This window comes from Hippocampus guttulatus, chromosome 1 (assembly GCF_054856545.1).
Source record: "Hippocampus guttulatus isolate MCC_2025c chromosome 1, RoL_Hgut_1.0, whole genome shotgun sequence".
NCBI lineage: Eukaryota > Metazoa > Chordata > Actinopteri > Syngnathiformes > Syngnathidae > Hippocampus > Hippocampus guttulatus.
This window is the reverse complement of record NC_141261.1, coordinates 30,489,550-30,504,587: the sequence shown is the minus strand read 5'-3', so window position 1 is coordinate 30,504,587 and position 15,038 is coordinate 30,489,550. Positions and strand designations below refer to the sequence as shown.

Below are 15,038 nucleotides of genomic sequence, written 5' to 3'. Positions count from 1 at the left end.
CCTTCTTGCAGCGCGGGTGTAACAGTCTCTGGCTGAAGGAGCTACCTAGTGCTGTCGGGGCGGGCTGGAGAGGGTGGGAGGGACTGTCCATCATAGCTTTTAGCTTAGTTAGCATCCTTCTGTTGCCCACCTCCTCCAGAGTGTCAAGGGAGCAACCCAGGACAGAACTGGCCTTCCTGACCAGTCGCTCCAGTCTCTTTCTGTCCCGGGCTGAGATGCTGCCTGACCAGCAGACAATGCCATAATGGATGACCGAGGCCACCACCGAGTTATAGAAAGTCTTGCAAATGTTCACAATTTTCCTCAAAGCGCTGAAAATGAATCCCAATTTTGAGTATGTAGACATACAAACATTGCATTCTAGCATTCACTTGTATCGTTTTTCACCCAAGAGGTCGTGGCCAACACGAGAGATGACATGTTTGAGACCCACACTCTCTGGGTGTGAACGTTGCCTTCATTTTGAAACTTTGAGAACTGTCAGCTTCGCTGACTGTTTCATCGCGGGGAAGATTTAATCACCCGATGGCTGTTCAAATGTTGAGTGGTCTTGCCGAGCCTTTGGGCCGGCTTCAAAATCACATGGTGGCAAAACAGACAAAAGAATATGGACACACAAAAAAAATGAACACTACATCTTAACTTTTCGCATGAACACCTCAATGGAATCAAATGTCTTCAAGTACATTTGGCTTTTTAGATCACGTTATTTGCACGTTACATTTTGGATAATCGGCACATTCTTTGTCAAGGAGCTGACAAATGACCCTCATTAGACTGAATGTCGTTAGCTGTGCGTGTCACAGTTCCAAAAAGTCACATGCAGCTGCTCACTCGAAGCCGCCCACACCTGCTTCAACCACACGTGAAACATCACGTGAATCCACCTGATTGGCTGGGTTAGCCCACGTGACCACGTGACGTCACACCAAATGCAACCATTAACTTATCTGTTTGAAACGGTATGAAAGGGGATATTCAAGTGAAAACCAAATTGTGAGGAAAAAAACAACATTTTTCATCAAATATACCATCATGTGAAAGTTTTGCCTACCCGTGGGAAGTTTGATTTCATTTTGCGAGGAAAATGATGCTGAAGAACATTTTCCCGGCCCTAACCATTCAACTTCCATCATCAAGTAAGGTTGTGGTTTCAATTTCAAATAGACACCAATCAGCATCGAATCCCGGTGACATCCCATTGTTCCATCCTAGACGACGCAGGCTATTTTATTGCTGAGTGGTGTTCATGCAGCTGTTTTTAACGCCGTCCCTGAACTTTTAACACTGGCCGATTTGCATTGTACCATCATTTGATTATTATTTTTTTTTGTAAAGGCCGGTTTTATTACTTTCATTCATTCTTCTTCTTCATTTGGAATATAGAAAAAAAGCAATGTCAGTTCGACCTTATACGAATTATTTTGCCAATTTCGGTTATTTCAGGGATCACGATGGGGGGGGGGGGGGGGGGGTTTCTTTGTGTAAAGATTTGGCGGACAAGAAGGCTCCGTCTTCGCTCACCCTAGAGGTGTTTGACGACTAAGATCTGACAACAAACTCATGCAAGCCGCCCCATCATGGACCATCCCTTTGACCGCAATAGAAAAGGCCCTTCCTCAAACAGCTCCCGCAAAGCTGGAAGCATACAGCCGACTTCAATCTGATGAGAGGCGCGTGAAGAGCCATCTTTTCCTATTTATTGAACGCGCCTGAATCAGCCTGCTCCTTGCAATTGAGTAGCACGTAGCATGTCGCTTGAAAGGGAGAAAAATAGTGGACCGTCGCAAGGACTGATGTGTGACAATGTTTCTCGCTCCTTGTATTCTTGAGAAACTGGTTTAGCAATTACGAGGACGGGGCTGCTGCGAGAATGTTGCAAATGGCCTCCTCTCATTAGATGGAGGGCTGACCGTCCTCATTAGGGCCGGAAGCATCGTGATGGGAATGGCCTCTCCCGAGGTGACCAAAGGTGATTAGGCAGAGCGCCTCCCGTAATGATGCCTTTTTGCTGGCTCAAAGGAACACAATAATATTCGAGAAGATGAAGCGCGTGGAAGTTTTGGCGTCAACGGCAAACTGGCGCTACAAATGACGATTCCGGAAAATGCACGGTGCGTCGCAATTTAACAAAGGATTAGCAATGCGACTTTTAAAGTAAGTGTGAAAAGCCGACCTTGTGATTCAGGCCAGTGAAAAGAGAAGCATGCTGCGCGGTGTCACCGCGGCGCAATTCCTGTCTGAAAGCAGTCTGAGAGATGTCTGATCAATGGCCTCAGTACGGAGAAGAGAGATGAAAAGATTTCTGGTGAAAAGGAGCTCGCAGGGCGTTTTGTTCAGCTTTTCGTTTTTAACCTCAATCATCGTACCAGAGAAGACATGAAAGGGCGAGACGATAAAGCTGCAGCTCAGTGTGGCTTTCCTCTTGTGATGACTCACAATATGGTTTTTACATGAATTGCTTTGGTTCAATGCAAAGGCTTCGTATTCATTAGTTGGTCAAACAGGCTGCCGGGAAGTCACACCATCACTCTGGCTTTCAGACACGGACGGGGGCAGAGATAAGGTCTTTGTGAACCCGGCCATTTGTTCCTTTCAGGTCCGCAAGGCAGCTTGGATTGCATCTCAGCTGACACAAAATGACCCCGCAATGACCTAGTGCCTGCCATGTACAGATGCCATGCAAACCTTTGCTTTTAGGCCACCGTCTGCAGCCAGTGGTCCGCATCGCAAATGAAAATCGGCTGTCATGTTCCACACCTGCATCAATAAGGTTCGGCAAATAAAAACCTGCAGATAACAATGTTGTCAAAATTCTCCTCTTGCTCCACCGCTTAGCTCTCCATGCCTTGCGGGGTTTTGCACTTCAAATAAGCCCCTTTTCCAAACGGCGAAAGCAAGCTGCGGTGTCCCAGCTGGAATGAGACAACAACAGCGATGAGCTCTCCCGCACTCCTCTGCGCGATGCTGTCGGCCATATCGGAAGGAAACCGAGGACGCTACGAAGGCAGAGCGCTTGAGAAAAGTGGAGACTGCGGAGTCGAACAGCGCAGCATTCAGAGCGGGAGCACAGCAACAGGATAAGCGCGTGTTTATTTTTGTCCTTTCCAGCCTGCGGAAAGCGCTTCGCCAAAGAGCGACAAGCAGTATAGCGTGGTCCAACTGAGGAATAGCACCCCACAGTACCGGATTTTAAAGCGCACCACCGGCGAGCGGACCGGCGAAACGGTGTCGTCGCTGCTTTTCCAACTCAGAGCTTGAATGTTAACGCAGCGCGTGACGCGAAGCCCCACGCAGGCAGCGTGAAGCCATCCAGTCCATCAATCTCATGCCAGATTGGAGCCTGTATGAATTATGCTCAGAACCTTATCTGTGAATTGGCCTCATGTCTTGCTGGGTGAATTGATTGCGAATTTGCTGTTAATCCACGCCACGCCGTGCATCTTGGAAGACAAGCGGGAAGCCATCTTGAACAAATAGAATTTAGACTTGACGAAAGCCACCTCCAGCTGAGCAATGAGAAACGCATCCTTTTACAGCTGGATCCCCCCCACCACGCCGCGTGACAGTCAAAGAATAGCCGAGCGTGTTTAACATCCAACTCCATTGATTTCCTTTTACCGGCTGAACACTTTCCTTGTAAAATAGCATCACTGGCCGCGCAACAGTTACCGGGACGAGCAAGCCCATTTCAGGAGCAATCTCTTTCCGTCACGGTGGCCCTTAAGACCAAAGAGGCTGCAAAGCAGAGAGTGTATTTTAACAGGATTAATTAGACCGCTTACGAGCAATGGTCTGCCACCAATTACTTGAGCCGTAAAAGCATTTTGCCGCATCCCGCAGCGCCGTGCCAGCATTCAGCTCGCGCCAGGCTGCGGCGGGGAAGCGTCCATCATCCCCTCAGCGTCCCACCACGCCAATGTGACAATAAAAACAAAGCCTGCCATCAGCTATGCTGCCTTTAAAAGCCAAGAACACAACAACGCAGAGCGGAGAGCCGTTCCTTCGCCGTAATGACGTTCCCCAGTTAAGAGAACCCGTCACCCCTTGGCCTCGACCTTCACATCCGTTTCCTTGCGCGAGCGGGGGCCGCGGACGCGCAGGGGTGACAATGGCGAGCGCGGCAGCCAAGAATCAAACAGCGCTCGGATGCGGTGGCAGCAAGGGCTTTTATTGGCCGCTCTCCATCACACCTGTCACACAAGATTGGGTTTGGAGGAGCGCTTTTCTTTGCTGGGAAGACCAAAGTGGATTAGAGGCAGACGAGTTCGGAATGGAATAACCGACGGGCTCGGGGAGTGTGAATGCAAATTCTAATGGAATTATGAATTATTTGTATGGTTTACGCTCGCCTGCCAGAATAGAACAGCGGTGCTCACACAACAAGACAACCAAATCCCTCTGTTCCATCATGGAATCGCCATAATATGGATTGCCATTCCTAAATGGACTGGATTTCCCATGAATCCATTTCTCCTCACGTACACTGAGAACTGTTGGTGCAGAGCAGAGTTTGAGCCAATAGTCGAGTCTTTCTAGTTGCATTATGGATAGTTAAAATTAGAATGAATTGTCAATCAAGTTGCACACATGATGGGAGTGGCGTTAATTGGCTTCATAAACACACCGGTACTCTTTGGCCATTCTCGGTTCCGCCCTTGTATTTTCTCCGGAACATTAGGTTTGCAAAACAACAACAATAATCAGTGCATGTGAAAATCCGTACTGTGCAAGCTTTTATCGTGAAAAACACCCGGAGGGACACATAACGCCAAATTTACAGTTGACCGGTGCTGTTTTTGTGTTGAATTCAAATCAAACATTTCCATCTGCTTCTCCTTTTGAAAACCATGGTCAACATTTTTGCCCTTTACCAAACCAGCAACTAAATCATTATTAATTTGATTGCGCGGTTCTAAAATTGTCCCGAGGCGTGAGTGTGGGCGCGGATGGTTGTTCGTCTCTGTGTGCCCTGCGATTGGCTGGCAACTGATTCAGGGTGTCCCCCGCCTACTGCCCGAAGACGGCTGGGGTAGGCTCCAGCACCCCCCGCGACCCTAGTGAGGATCAAGCGGTTCGGAAAATGGATGGATGGTTTCTGCAGCGTCTGTCACGGTCTTGTTCTGTTGATGCCCAGCAGGGGGCAGAGGCGTTCCCGGTTTTCCTGCTGCGCACCTGTCTAGCATCAAGGTTATTGGGACGATTGCAGGACCTCATGGATCCACGTCAAGCTGTCGGATCATTTTTAAGTGTTTAAGTGTCTCCACGGTTTGTTCACCACGTGGTTTGGTCTTTCTTGTACTTTTGTTACAAGCTATTTTCATTTGTGTTTACTGTGTAATGTAAACTTCTCTAAGCGAAGCAGCAAGAATGTTCCAGACGCGCTGGGAAAACAGGAAGGGTGATTCAATATTGAAATTTCTGACCATATTTTTCCAAGATATTATAAAAAAAAAAAATTTAGGCAGATGACCGCGAGCTAGTCAGGAGGCCAGTGTGACATTTTCCAATTTCTGTCCCTGATAAAGTCCTTTGGGTCATTACCTTCCTGCGTGATAAATCTCCCACTCCATTTTGTAAAGTCTTTCTAACGATGCACAATGTCTCTTCTGAGTTCATTCTGCTGCGGCCAATATGTGTTATATCGATGAAGAATTGTGAACCGCTCGAAAACCAAAGCAAATGAACAATGGCAACAGCGCAAAGCCCAAAGTAGACTCGAGAAGCGGAGAACCAACTCGTTGAGTTGTGAATTAACACACACCTTTTTGACGTGATGTCTACCACCAATGAGAAAGGAGGCCGGCAAGAGTAACCAGGCGCTTGGTCCACTCGAGCAAATAAATGTCTCTCCCAAAATAAGAGGGGCAAAAAATAGGTAGCATGCACGGAGCACAGTAACTTCAACTTCAAGGAGAGTTCACACATGGGGGGAGCGGGCACCTGGAACTACAACAGCTTCCTTCTTGGTTGGGGTTAAATCGATTCTTCTCTTTTCAAGCGGTGTTACCATAGCATTAACGACATGATTGTTTCCAGCTAAATGTGGCCAAGTGACGCTCTCAGTGCGCTGGGTTGCTATGTAAATCTACACGACAATTATGCTGATTGTACTCGATGGAAGAATGTCGTTGCGTCGCTGGGATTGTATAAAAAGCGAGAGATGGCGGGGGAGGGTTGCGTTTGAGACAGGAGAGGCAAATACCCTGGCGGTCGCTCCTTTGATGTGAGTCCATCTTGACTACTGTCATCGTGTCCCACCTGGCTGCGCTGACAGCGTGTCAAACACACGTAGGTTGCAGCACTGCTCTTAACCCAGCATGCTCTGCGGGGGAGAAGATACGTCTTCATTGGGACACTGGCTCATTATGGCACCATATGACCGTCACATATCTCTCGGACTTTTGGACACCATGTCAATGAAGTGCATCCCCTCATCCCTCATTTGTGCTTTCTCTCTGTCTCACACACACACACACACACACACACACTGTTTGGGTGCAATAAAAGATGCGATCAGAGTCATCGGCTGCTGACAGGGGCTTGACACTGGGACCTGTTGTTGTTGGAAGGCTGCCTGCAAAGTTGTTCATTACTCACCAACCTTGTCGTTTTAGACAGTGGAGGAACAGCAGCCTTATTAAGTAGAGACCTGGAGCAGCCTAAGGGGGACACACACATGGCCACACACACACACACACGCACACACACATACAGGGGTTCCCGCAAAGTTTCACACAAAGAAGTTGGAGCTGACAGCCAAAATTCAAAACTTTGCGGTGACGGCAATTTTTTTGCTGAATTCTGAATTGGACGTGGCCGCCCGTCAAGGCAGCGGGAAAGGAAAAGAGGGGGGAGGTGGAACTGTGCCTCACTTGGACAGGATCCCGCTGATATTGATCGGAGCCGCTGATGTCTGTCTGGCTCATTGTATAACTTGCACAAGAACACATTCAATGCTCTCGACACCGCTGAACCTGGAGCCTTGTTTCCATAGTAACTCATTTCTCGGTGCCTCTAAACATAGCCCTCTTGACTGACTGCAGCTCTGCTCAGAACATCAAGCACAGCAGAAGAAGAGCGGGGTGGATGGACAATAATGTTGCAGACTCGAGGCGACGACACCATTTGCTAGCTGGTATTGACGCTCCAAAACTGTGGAGGAAGCGCTACAAGAACGGAGTAAAAGACACGGGAGGTGCATAAAAAAATGGCTTTTTATTCCACAGGACAGTCATCTATCTTCCAAAAAAGCAACACAAACAAGCCACCGCTTGTTGAATGCTACGTTTTTAATTTATCACCCAGCTTACCTGCAACGTTGCACTAAATTTGCAAAATCTGAAAATAGCAGCGCGTCTCCGAAGCAACCTGCTCTATTTAGGCCTCGAGCAAAAAGGGGGCTGCAATAAATCAAACCCCCCCCCCCCCCCGCACCCCCGGCCACTCTGCATTTGTGATGGTTCGGGGACGAGAGGGGGATGTGGTTGCTGTCCCTGTTTGCGAAAAAGCAAAAAAAAGTGCGGATAACAAAGCAGTTTGGCCTTTTGTTTCCAATAACAGAGAAAAATCATGATGTAGCTTGTGAGTGCCATTTGGGACTCAACGATGCACCTGAGTGAGCGAGGAGCGTTATTTCTTGATGAAGAATGTGCTGATGTCTGTCGCAACCTTGTTGGCTACGGCGCTCTTCCTCATCCGGCTCCTCTCCTTGGCCTGCTGAGCCGTCCTCTGTTGGAAAAGAAAAAACATTCAAAAGTGGGATTTTCATACAATATGAATTGTCTTTTACCTTCAATCTACATGATTACTTTTTTTTTAAATTTTCTGTTCTGATTGCTCAGCACAATATGACTTAAGTGAGACAAATTGAATAACAAAGCCAGAATGCAGATCCGACATGCCCGAGCAGTACTTTCCCTTTGTACATTCTTTACTCCAGGGGTATCAAACTCATTTTTGTCACGGGCCACTTTGGAGTTACGTCTTCCCTCGGAAGGCCATTATGACAGTGAAACCGAATAAATGTTTAATCATCACATTGTATTATTACTTGTACACACACACACACACACACACACACACAACAGATGGCTCACTAGTTTTGAAATCAGTCAAGTATTTGCTCAATTACAGTATTGTTCAAGTGAGTGTAAACCTGGTCACAAAATTATTGCAAAAACTCACCGTTATTTATTCCATATGACAATTTGAGATTTCGGTTCAGACTTAAGACAGCGTCATGGAAGTTGACACATATGATTTGCTTTCGCGGGCGGGATCTGGCCCCTGGGCCTTGACTTTGACACCTGTGCTTTACTCTGTCCATCACTTTCAAGCACTACACAGTTTGTAGTTTTTACATGTACACTTAGCAGTGGTGGTGCTATTTTTACTTAGGAGTTATTTAAAAATCACTGATTCAGCTGCATCGCTTGTAATGGAAAGCCGTCATTACACTGGCACACGCCACCACCATAGAGGGGACAGGGCTGCTTTCAAGGGGGCACCAGAAAGGACAAAACGTCTGCTGTCATTTGTGAATTCTTGGGGGTATTTTGGCCGAGGCGCTTTACAGACATCACCAAAACAGTCGCTGGTGTGACATTAATGCACATTTCAGAAGAGCCTTTTATTTTGACATCCCTGCTCTCTAATGTCTCCTTTGAGGAATCGCGTGTGATTACGAGATACACACACGCGGCCTTTTGCAGCCGATGCTATACATCACCACGACATAGCCGCCTACTGGGATGTTATTACTGGCAAGAGAAGGCTGACCATGTATCACATTACTGCCACCTCAGATGATCCTCAACATGAGGGATGCAACTTTCTTTTCAGCAGGATAAAAAAGAGCTCTGGCCACGGCTGACCAACAAAATAAAGGTGGACAAATGCATTTTGGCCTTGTGTTGAGTGGTGCACATACAGCTCTGTGGCAGACGGTACAAAGTGTCTGCAGGTTGTCCAGAGAGCACTGTCCTCCTCCGCTGTAGACCGGACGGATGTGGTCCACTTGCCAGAAATCGCCTTCCACTGGAGCGCGGATCATCTCGTTCAGCTGCAAGGGCACCCAAACGTACATACACAGACACACACACACGCGCGCGCATGTGGAATGAAGAAAAAAAAAAAAAGAAAAACAGCAGCACCCTCAGATGTTCTCCGATACGGCCACAAATTGCCAAAAACAAGCTGTGATTGCACTGCCCTCCGAAACCATCCATCTATGCTCAAGTTCATTTTTCCCTACAGCCGTGATGTGTTTAGCTCTGGCTGAGCGCTACTCGCCTAAAGTCTTATTTTACAACACACACACACACACACACACACACGCACACACACACACACAGCCAAACACTCACATTGAAGAGATATGTGCACCTTTGAGGCTCATTGCAGATGTGCCTCATCATAACCAGAGTCACAAACAAATAGAGAACACTTATGATAGCATGGAGCAGGGAATTAAAAAAACAAAACAAAACGAATATGAATTCTTAAGTTCTCGACAGCCCGAGACATATGCGTGGAACAATCGCTTTTGGGACTAATAACTTGAGCAAATTCTCTGATGATGACACCTACATGGAATGAAATTAGTTGGAAAAAGGCTCCTAAAATGTCATTCGATTATCCTGAATTTGTTTTAAAGTTTGAACTTGAGCTTGATGAAAGCATCAACTCCAGACTGTTGTTTTTTCTGTCAAAACACACAAGATGCAATTTGCTGCTTTGTGACCTCCTGCGCTCGTGCTAGCGGGGTTTTGAATCCCAATCAAGGCAATTAACATTCTTGCTTGCACTCCTTGCATAAGATTCCGCTGTTCTGTTTCTTAATTTCTGTTCAGGGCCAGAGCCAATGTGACATTAATGACAATAGGAACCTCAAAATACCCAAGGAGCCACTAGTGGAGCGGACACTGTACAAACTTAAAGACCCTGATGGTTTGACGTAACATAACTCCATCTATGGCTGTAACAAAGTGCAGACTTGGGCAATCTGTCACTGCCATACTGATAAACTGTATTGCTCACCTGTCAGCCATGTTGATCGTGCCTGGTGACACAGTATGGCTCGGGCAAGGGATGACCCTCTCCCACTTTAGAGCGCCTGCCCACAGTGTTTGAGAGCGGCGAGAAGTGCGTTTCACCATTTTCAAGCCTCAGTTCATGCATAAAGTGTTCCCTGGCTACTTCACGGTTCAGTTTTTGTGGCTTATCGCAGGTTTTCATTTGTGACCATAACTTAATCTATTGCAGCTTGAGTTTGCTATTGTCCATGGTTTTTTGCTAGTTTTATTCTTTCTACAACTCGGGCCCACCAAGAAATTTTAATTTTATGGGTGGAGAAATTTGTCTAGCAAAAATAGAGAACGTGAACATAATGGGCACATTTGGAAATTCAGTGTGACACCTGTGCACTACTCAGAGTGGGCTCCCCTCTGCAAACTTTGAAATACAGCTTGTGTTCTAAACCAATCAGCAGCTCGCATTTGCACTGTTTCCATCCGGACTGCCTGGCGTATCGTGACCGCAGTCGGAGCGCCCGGAGCATGGACCGGCACTCCGTTTTTTGTGTACTCTGAAGGATCGAACGGCACATTTGAGCAACGCTCAGAGTTTTTGAACGGGCGGAGTGAAGCAGCTCGGAAATACTCTCGCGCGCCCTATAGCTCGTCAATTTGAAAAATGTCAGCTAATAATGATGATAAAGGTGTTCTTTTTATGTTAAAATGGCTTCCTTTAACTAGAATCCCACGTTGCATTGCAGCCAAAGGTAGCCTAAATCCTTGTTGTTGTGCAAGTTAGTTGCCATGACTACTTCCACAATTCCGGAGGAAGTGCTTCTTTGATGTCTTTAAAAGAAGAAGAAGACAAGAAAGACGAAGAAGAAGGTGCAACAATACTCATGAGAGCTAACTGTTGTCTTGCACAATACACATTAATCCACCAGATTTCAACCTTTGGCGACAATGCGACGCAGGATTCCAGTTTAAGTAAGCCGTTTTAAGACAAAAAGAAAAACTTGTTATGAGCCGACGTTTCGTCATCTTGTCCTCATCCACCATCGGGGTGCAGAGAGCGCTCCACTCACATTAATTTATGAATGCAGTCTTTAATCAGAAGATCTGTATTTATTCTTCATTTTGCATTAAGTTAAATGTATTAAGTCCAACAAGCGGGTGGCACCGTGGTCGACTGGTTAGCACACACCTCACAGCGCAGAAGTGTAAGGTTCGATTCAGGCGGAGTTTGCATGTTCTCCCTGTCCCAGCATGGGTTTTCTCCGGGTACTCTGATTTCCTCCCATATTCCAAAAACATGAATGGAAAGTTAATGGAACACTCGAAATTGTCCGGAGTTGTGATTGTGCGCGCGGATGGTTGGTCGTCTATGTGTGCCCTTCGATTGGCTGGCAACCAGTTCAGGGTGTCCCCCGCCTACTGCCTGAAGACAGCTGGGATAGGCTCCCAGACTCTTGTGAGGATAAACAGATTAGAACATGGATGGATGGAAGTATAACAAGCTCTTAGAATGGCAGGAAGTCTGTGTGTGTGTGTGTGTGTGTGTGTGTGTGTGTGTGTGTTGGGGGTTGGTCGTAATGGGCTTCATAGAGGTGTAACCCCCCCAACAGAAAAAAATCAACATCTACTTCTTACTTTGCGTATTTTGTCTATTGCTGGTAATTTTTGGAATGCAACCTGCGCTGTGTATGCGGAATCACACCTCTCTCTCTCTCTCTCTCTCTGGCTCTTTAAATAAATGTCATAACATGGGTGCTTGTGGATATTCTCTTTCAGCCTGGCCATTTCTTTCTCATCGTATTGAATTGATCACAACTGCAATGCTCCGATTGTCTTAAAAGACGTTTTGCCTCTCATCTGAGAAAGCTTCATCAGTTCGTGCAAGAAGGCTTGCTTCGGACTGACCAGCCTGAGTTTGTGTGGATAAGACAACTAGCAGTAGTTATGCCCCACCCCACCACCAACATGAATCATTCTCTGATGAGAGGTGAACCGTCTTCTAAAACAACCAGAGCAGAATTGTAATTAATGCCATGAGAATATCATAACATAACTATTGCCTTTAATTGCTTTGAATTTAACTTTTGTACAAAGTACACTAAATGCATCGTCTTTTTTGGTATGATTGAAATTCCGGGCAGAGTTGCAATAGCTTGGGGGGCGGGGGAGGGGGGGGGGGGGAGAACAACAACTTTGAGAGGTCTTCTGCTGCTGGCAACAAACAAGAGGCGCTCATTATCGGGTTACTGGTGATCACACCGCATGGCCGTATTGACACTTGCAAAGTTTGAATATACAGGAGTTTATCTTTACAGGCTTGTTTTAAACAGCTTATTACAATGATGGCCGACGAACTGGAAGCAGGCAGATCAGGTTGAGCTGTTCCACTACTTGCATGTGTGAGCGCCCAAAAGTGAAAAATGATTGAAAACATATTGAAAGGAACTTAATAAAAACGTTTTGTGGGTTTTCTCTACCCTCTCTTTAAATAATTTTAGACCTGATAACAAAGTAACACTCTACATTTCTGTAATAAGAATACAAAAACTGCAAGAAGTTCTAAGAAGAACCACTAGAGGGCAGAAAGTTATTTGCCTCACTGGAGAAGAATTCTAGCACAATTGGCTCCCAAGTAGGAAGGATTCCAGAACCAGATTCACTTTAAACCAACGTGAAAACACAAAAGACCAACACTATTGATCCCATTTGAAGAGACAAAGCATAGAAATCAATTAAGAACTAAAGATGATTGAAGAGAAACCTGACAAGGAGTTGGGAACCAAAAATCAATTTGCCCAATTTGAGTGCGACTTTGCCGACATTACGGCAGTGAGGTGGAATTGATCCCAAAAGATTTAAAGAGCAGGCCGGAACATAGGGGCAGAGTTCCCATCACAAACGCACGCTTGCCTGGTCTCACACAAACTGAAATAGACTGAAACACTCACATGGCGAAACATAGAGATGTGCGCGGGAAACACACACACACACACACACACACACACACACACACACACGCACACACACACACACACACGCACACACACACACACACACACACACACACACACACGAACCCCCAGTATGAACCAAAGAATGAGGCACTAATCTTAAGGCTTTTCCACCACCACGCCGTCTTATCGTGTGGCTGAGTTTGTTTCCTCTAAAGCTAGCCGCATCGATCGGCACTGAGGCGGTTGCCGGCGGCACTGGGAAGAGGGTCGGGGAATGAATATATATGTGTGTGTATGTGTGTCAAAAGAAGCGTGCAATGAGGAGGTTGCGGGGAATGCAGGATAACAGCCAACCAATTCAAACAGGCTTACTGGTCAGGGCCTGGCACTGGAAGGAAAATCAATGGGGCCTGCAATCCATTTACTGGGAGCCGGCCCAAGCTAGCAAAGATCAATCTGTGTGTGTGCGTGTGTGTGAACGCACGCGCGTGTGTGTGGGGCACATCAGCTATTTATAGTTTTGTGCTTTGGTCCAACCTGTTTGAGTGACAGCTGGGCGAGCCAAGTGCGCTCGAGCATCTCCTTGCGCCGGGACGGCGGTGCATCGCGGACTTTAACAAATACGTCGTGGGCATGAAGGCCGCAGTGCTGGCAGATGCCCCGCTCCACTTCCAGCACCCGCGAGCGCATGTACGTCTGACTGGAGCGCAACTGAAACTCCTCCTGGCACCTACGGGGGCGGAGAATATCACCTCGTCTGCACTGCGTGACAAGTGGACTGACAGAATATTTACGAGAAACGCCAGCTCCAAGGCAATGAATCCGTATGCGGACAAACTCATGGGGACACCTGGCTCCATGTACAGAAAGTCAAAATGGAGGAACATCACCAGTTTATAACACGGGTTAAAGTTCATGGGGCCACTGCCTGTCTTAACTTACTTGGAGCTGCAAAATCGGGTGTCCCAGGCCCCGCCGGCGGTCAAGCAGGCCTTCTGGCAGGAGAGACACAGAGGGACACCCTGGCGGTCCACTGCCTGCAGGAAAACAGGTGACGGTCGCTCGCCATCATCCTTTTGTGAGCTGCAAAGATGCACATGGGGCACATACAGTGGATGAGCGCTTCACCCGAAACAGCCACAAACATCTGCTTGAGTCGGTGAGGACGTGTTGTGCTACATAAGAAGCAGTCACTGTTTGACGCATCAAAAATGACTTGCATTTAACAGTCTTGTTTAAAAGACTCTTTTGATCTTGATGATGGGTGATGTCACAGGACTGTACTAAGACTTGACACGCTATTAAGTCATCAGGTTTAGGGTGGCACAAGGCTATTACTGACATCTTTCTAGGATAAGAGAGATAGAGAGTACTGTAGATATCCAAATACATGAGAAGAAAGACTGAAGAATACGACTGAGAGGAGCAGAGCTGCAGTATAAGAGATTGGAGACACCACTGGTATGTGATGAATATTAGTTTTGGGGTCTTATGTAGGCCAGGTCTGGTGCAGACAAGGCTTTTGGCTTTTTCGTAAGAGTTGTTACAGACCATGCATAATAAAATGACACAATCAGGCATTAACAGTTTTGATCATACGGTGTGTAGTGTGCAACACGGCACACCACACACAGAAGTTCTGTTCCGCCACGTTCTAGAATCGAGACCTCACAACAGAAACCTCACGTGATCCAACTAACATGAAGAAGAAACATAGCAAACACTGGAAAAAACAACGATGCCAAGGGGAAGAGAGATACAGAGACACACACACACACACACACACACACACACACACACACACACACACACACACACACACACACACACACACACACACACACACACACACACAGGCAGTTTAACAGAGTGGCAAAAAAATTAATTGCCACCCCCATCAGCAAACGAACAACAAATGCCAAATTATTTTATGTTTTAATAAGATCATCCTTTAAGATGATCAAGTCGTCTGGTATGAATTTGTCCGGATACTGACGCCTGAAACTAAAATATGAAACATTCGAGAATAACCACCAAAAATCCTCATGTGTGC

At 46.7% G+C, this 15,038-nt stretch overlaps 1 protein-coding gene across 4 annotated transcripts in view; it reads right to left on the bottom strand.

Moving 5' to 3' along the window:
- Positions 1–7,199: 7,199 nt before the first annotated feature.
- Positions 7,200–15,038, bottom strand: part of zranb3 (zinc finger, RAN-binding domain containing 3) — a 101,419-nt gene continuing 93,580 nt past the window's right edge. For all 4 annotated transcript variants that reach the window (XM_086125827.1, XM_086125850.1, XM_086125836.1 and 1 more), the window contains 4 exons: positions 13,928–14,068; positions 13,523–13,715; positions 8,933–9,064; positions 7,200–7,731 (listed from right to left, as the gene is read on the bottom strand). In XM_086125827.1, coding sequence (XP_085981953.1) covers positions 7,633–7,731; positions 8,933–9,064; positions 13,523–13,715; positions 13,928–14,068 — 565 coding nt within the window. In that variant the 3' untranslated portion in view covers positions 7,200–7,632. The remainder of the gene's footprint in view (positions 7,732–8,932; positions 9,065–13,522; positions 13,716–13,927; positions 14,069–15,038) is intronic.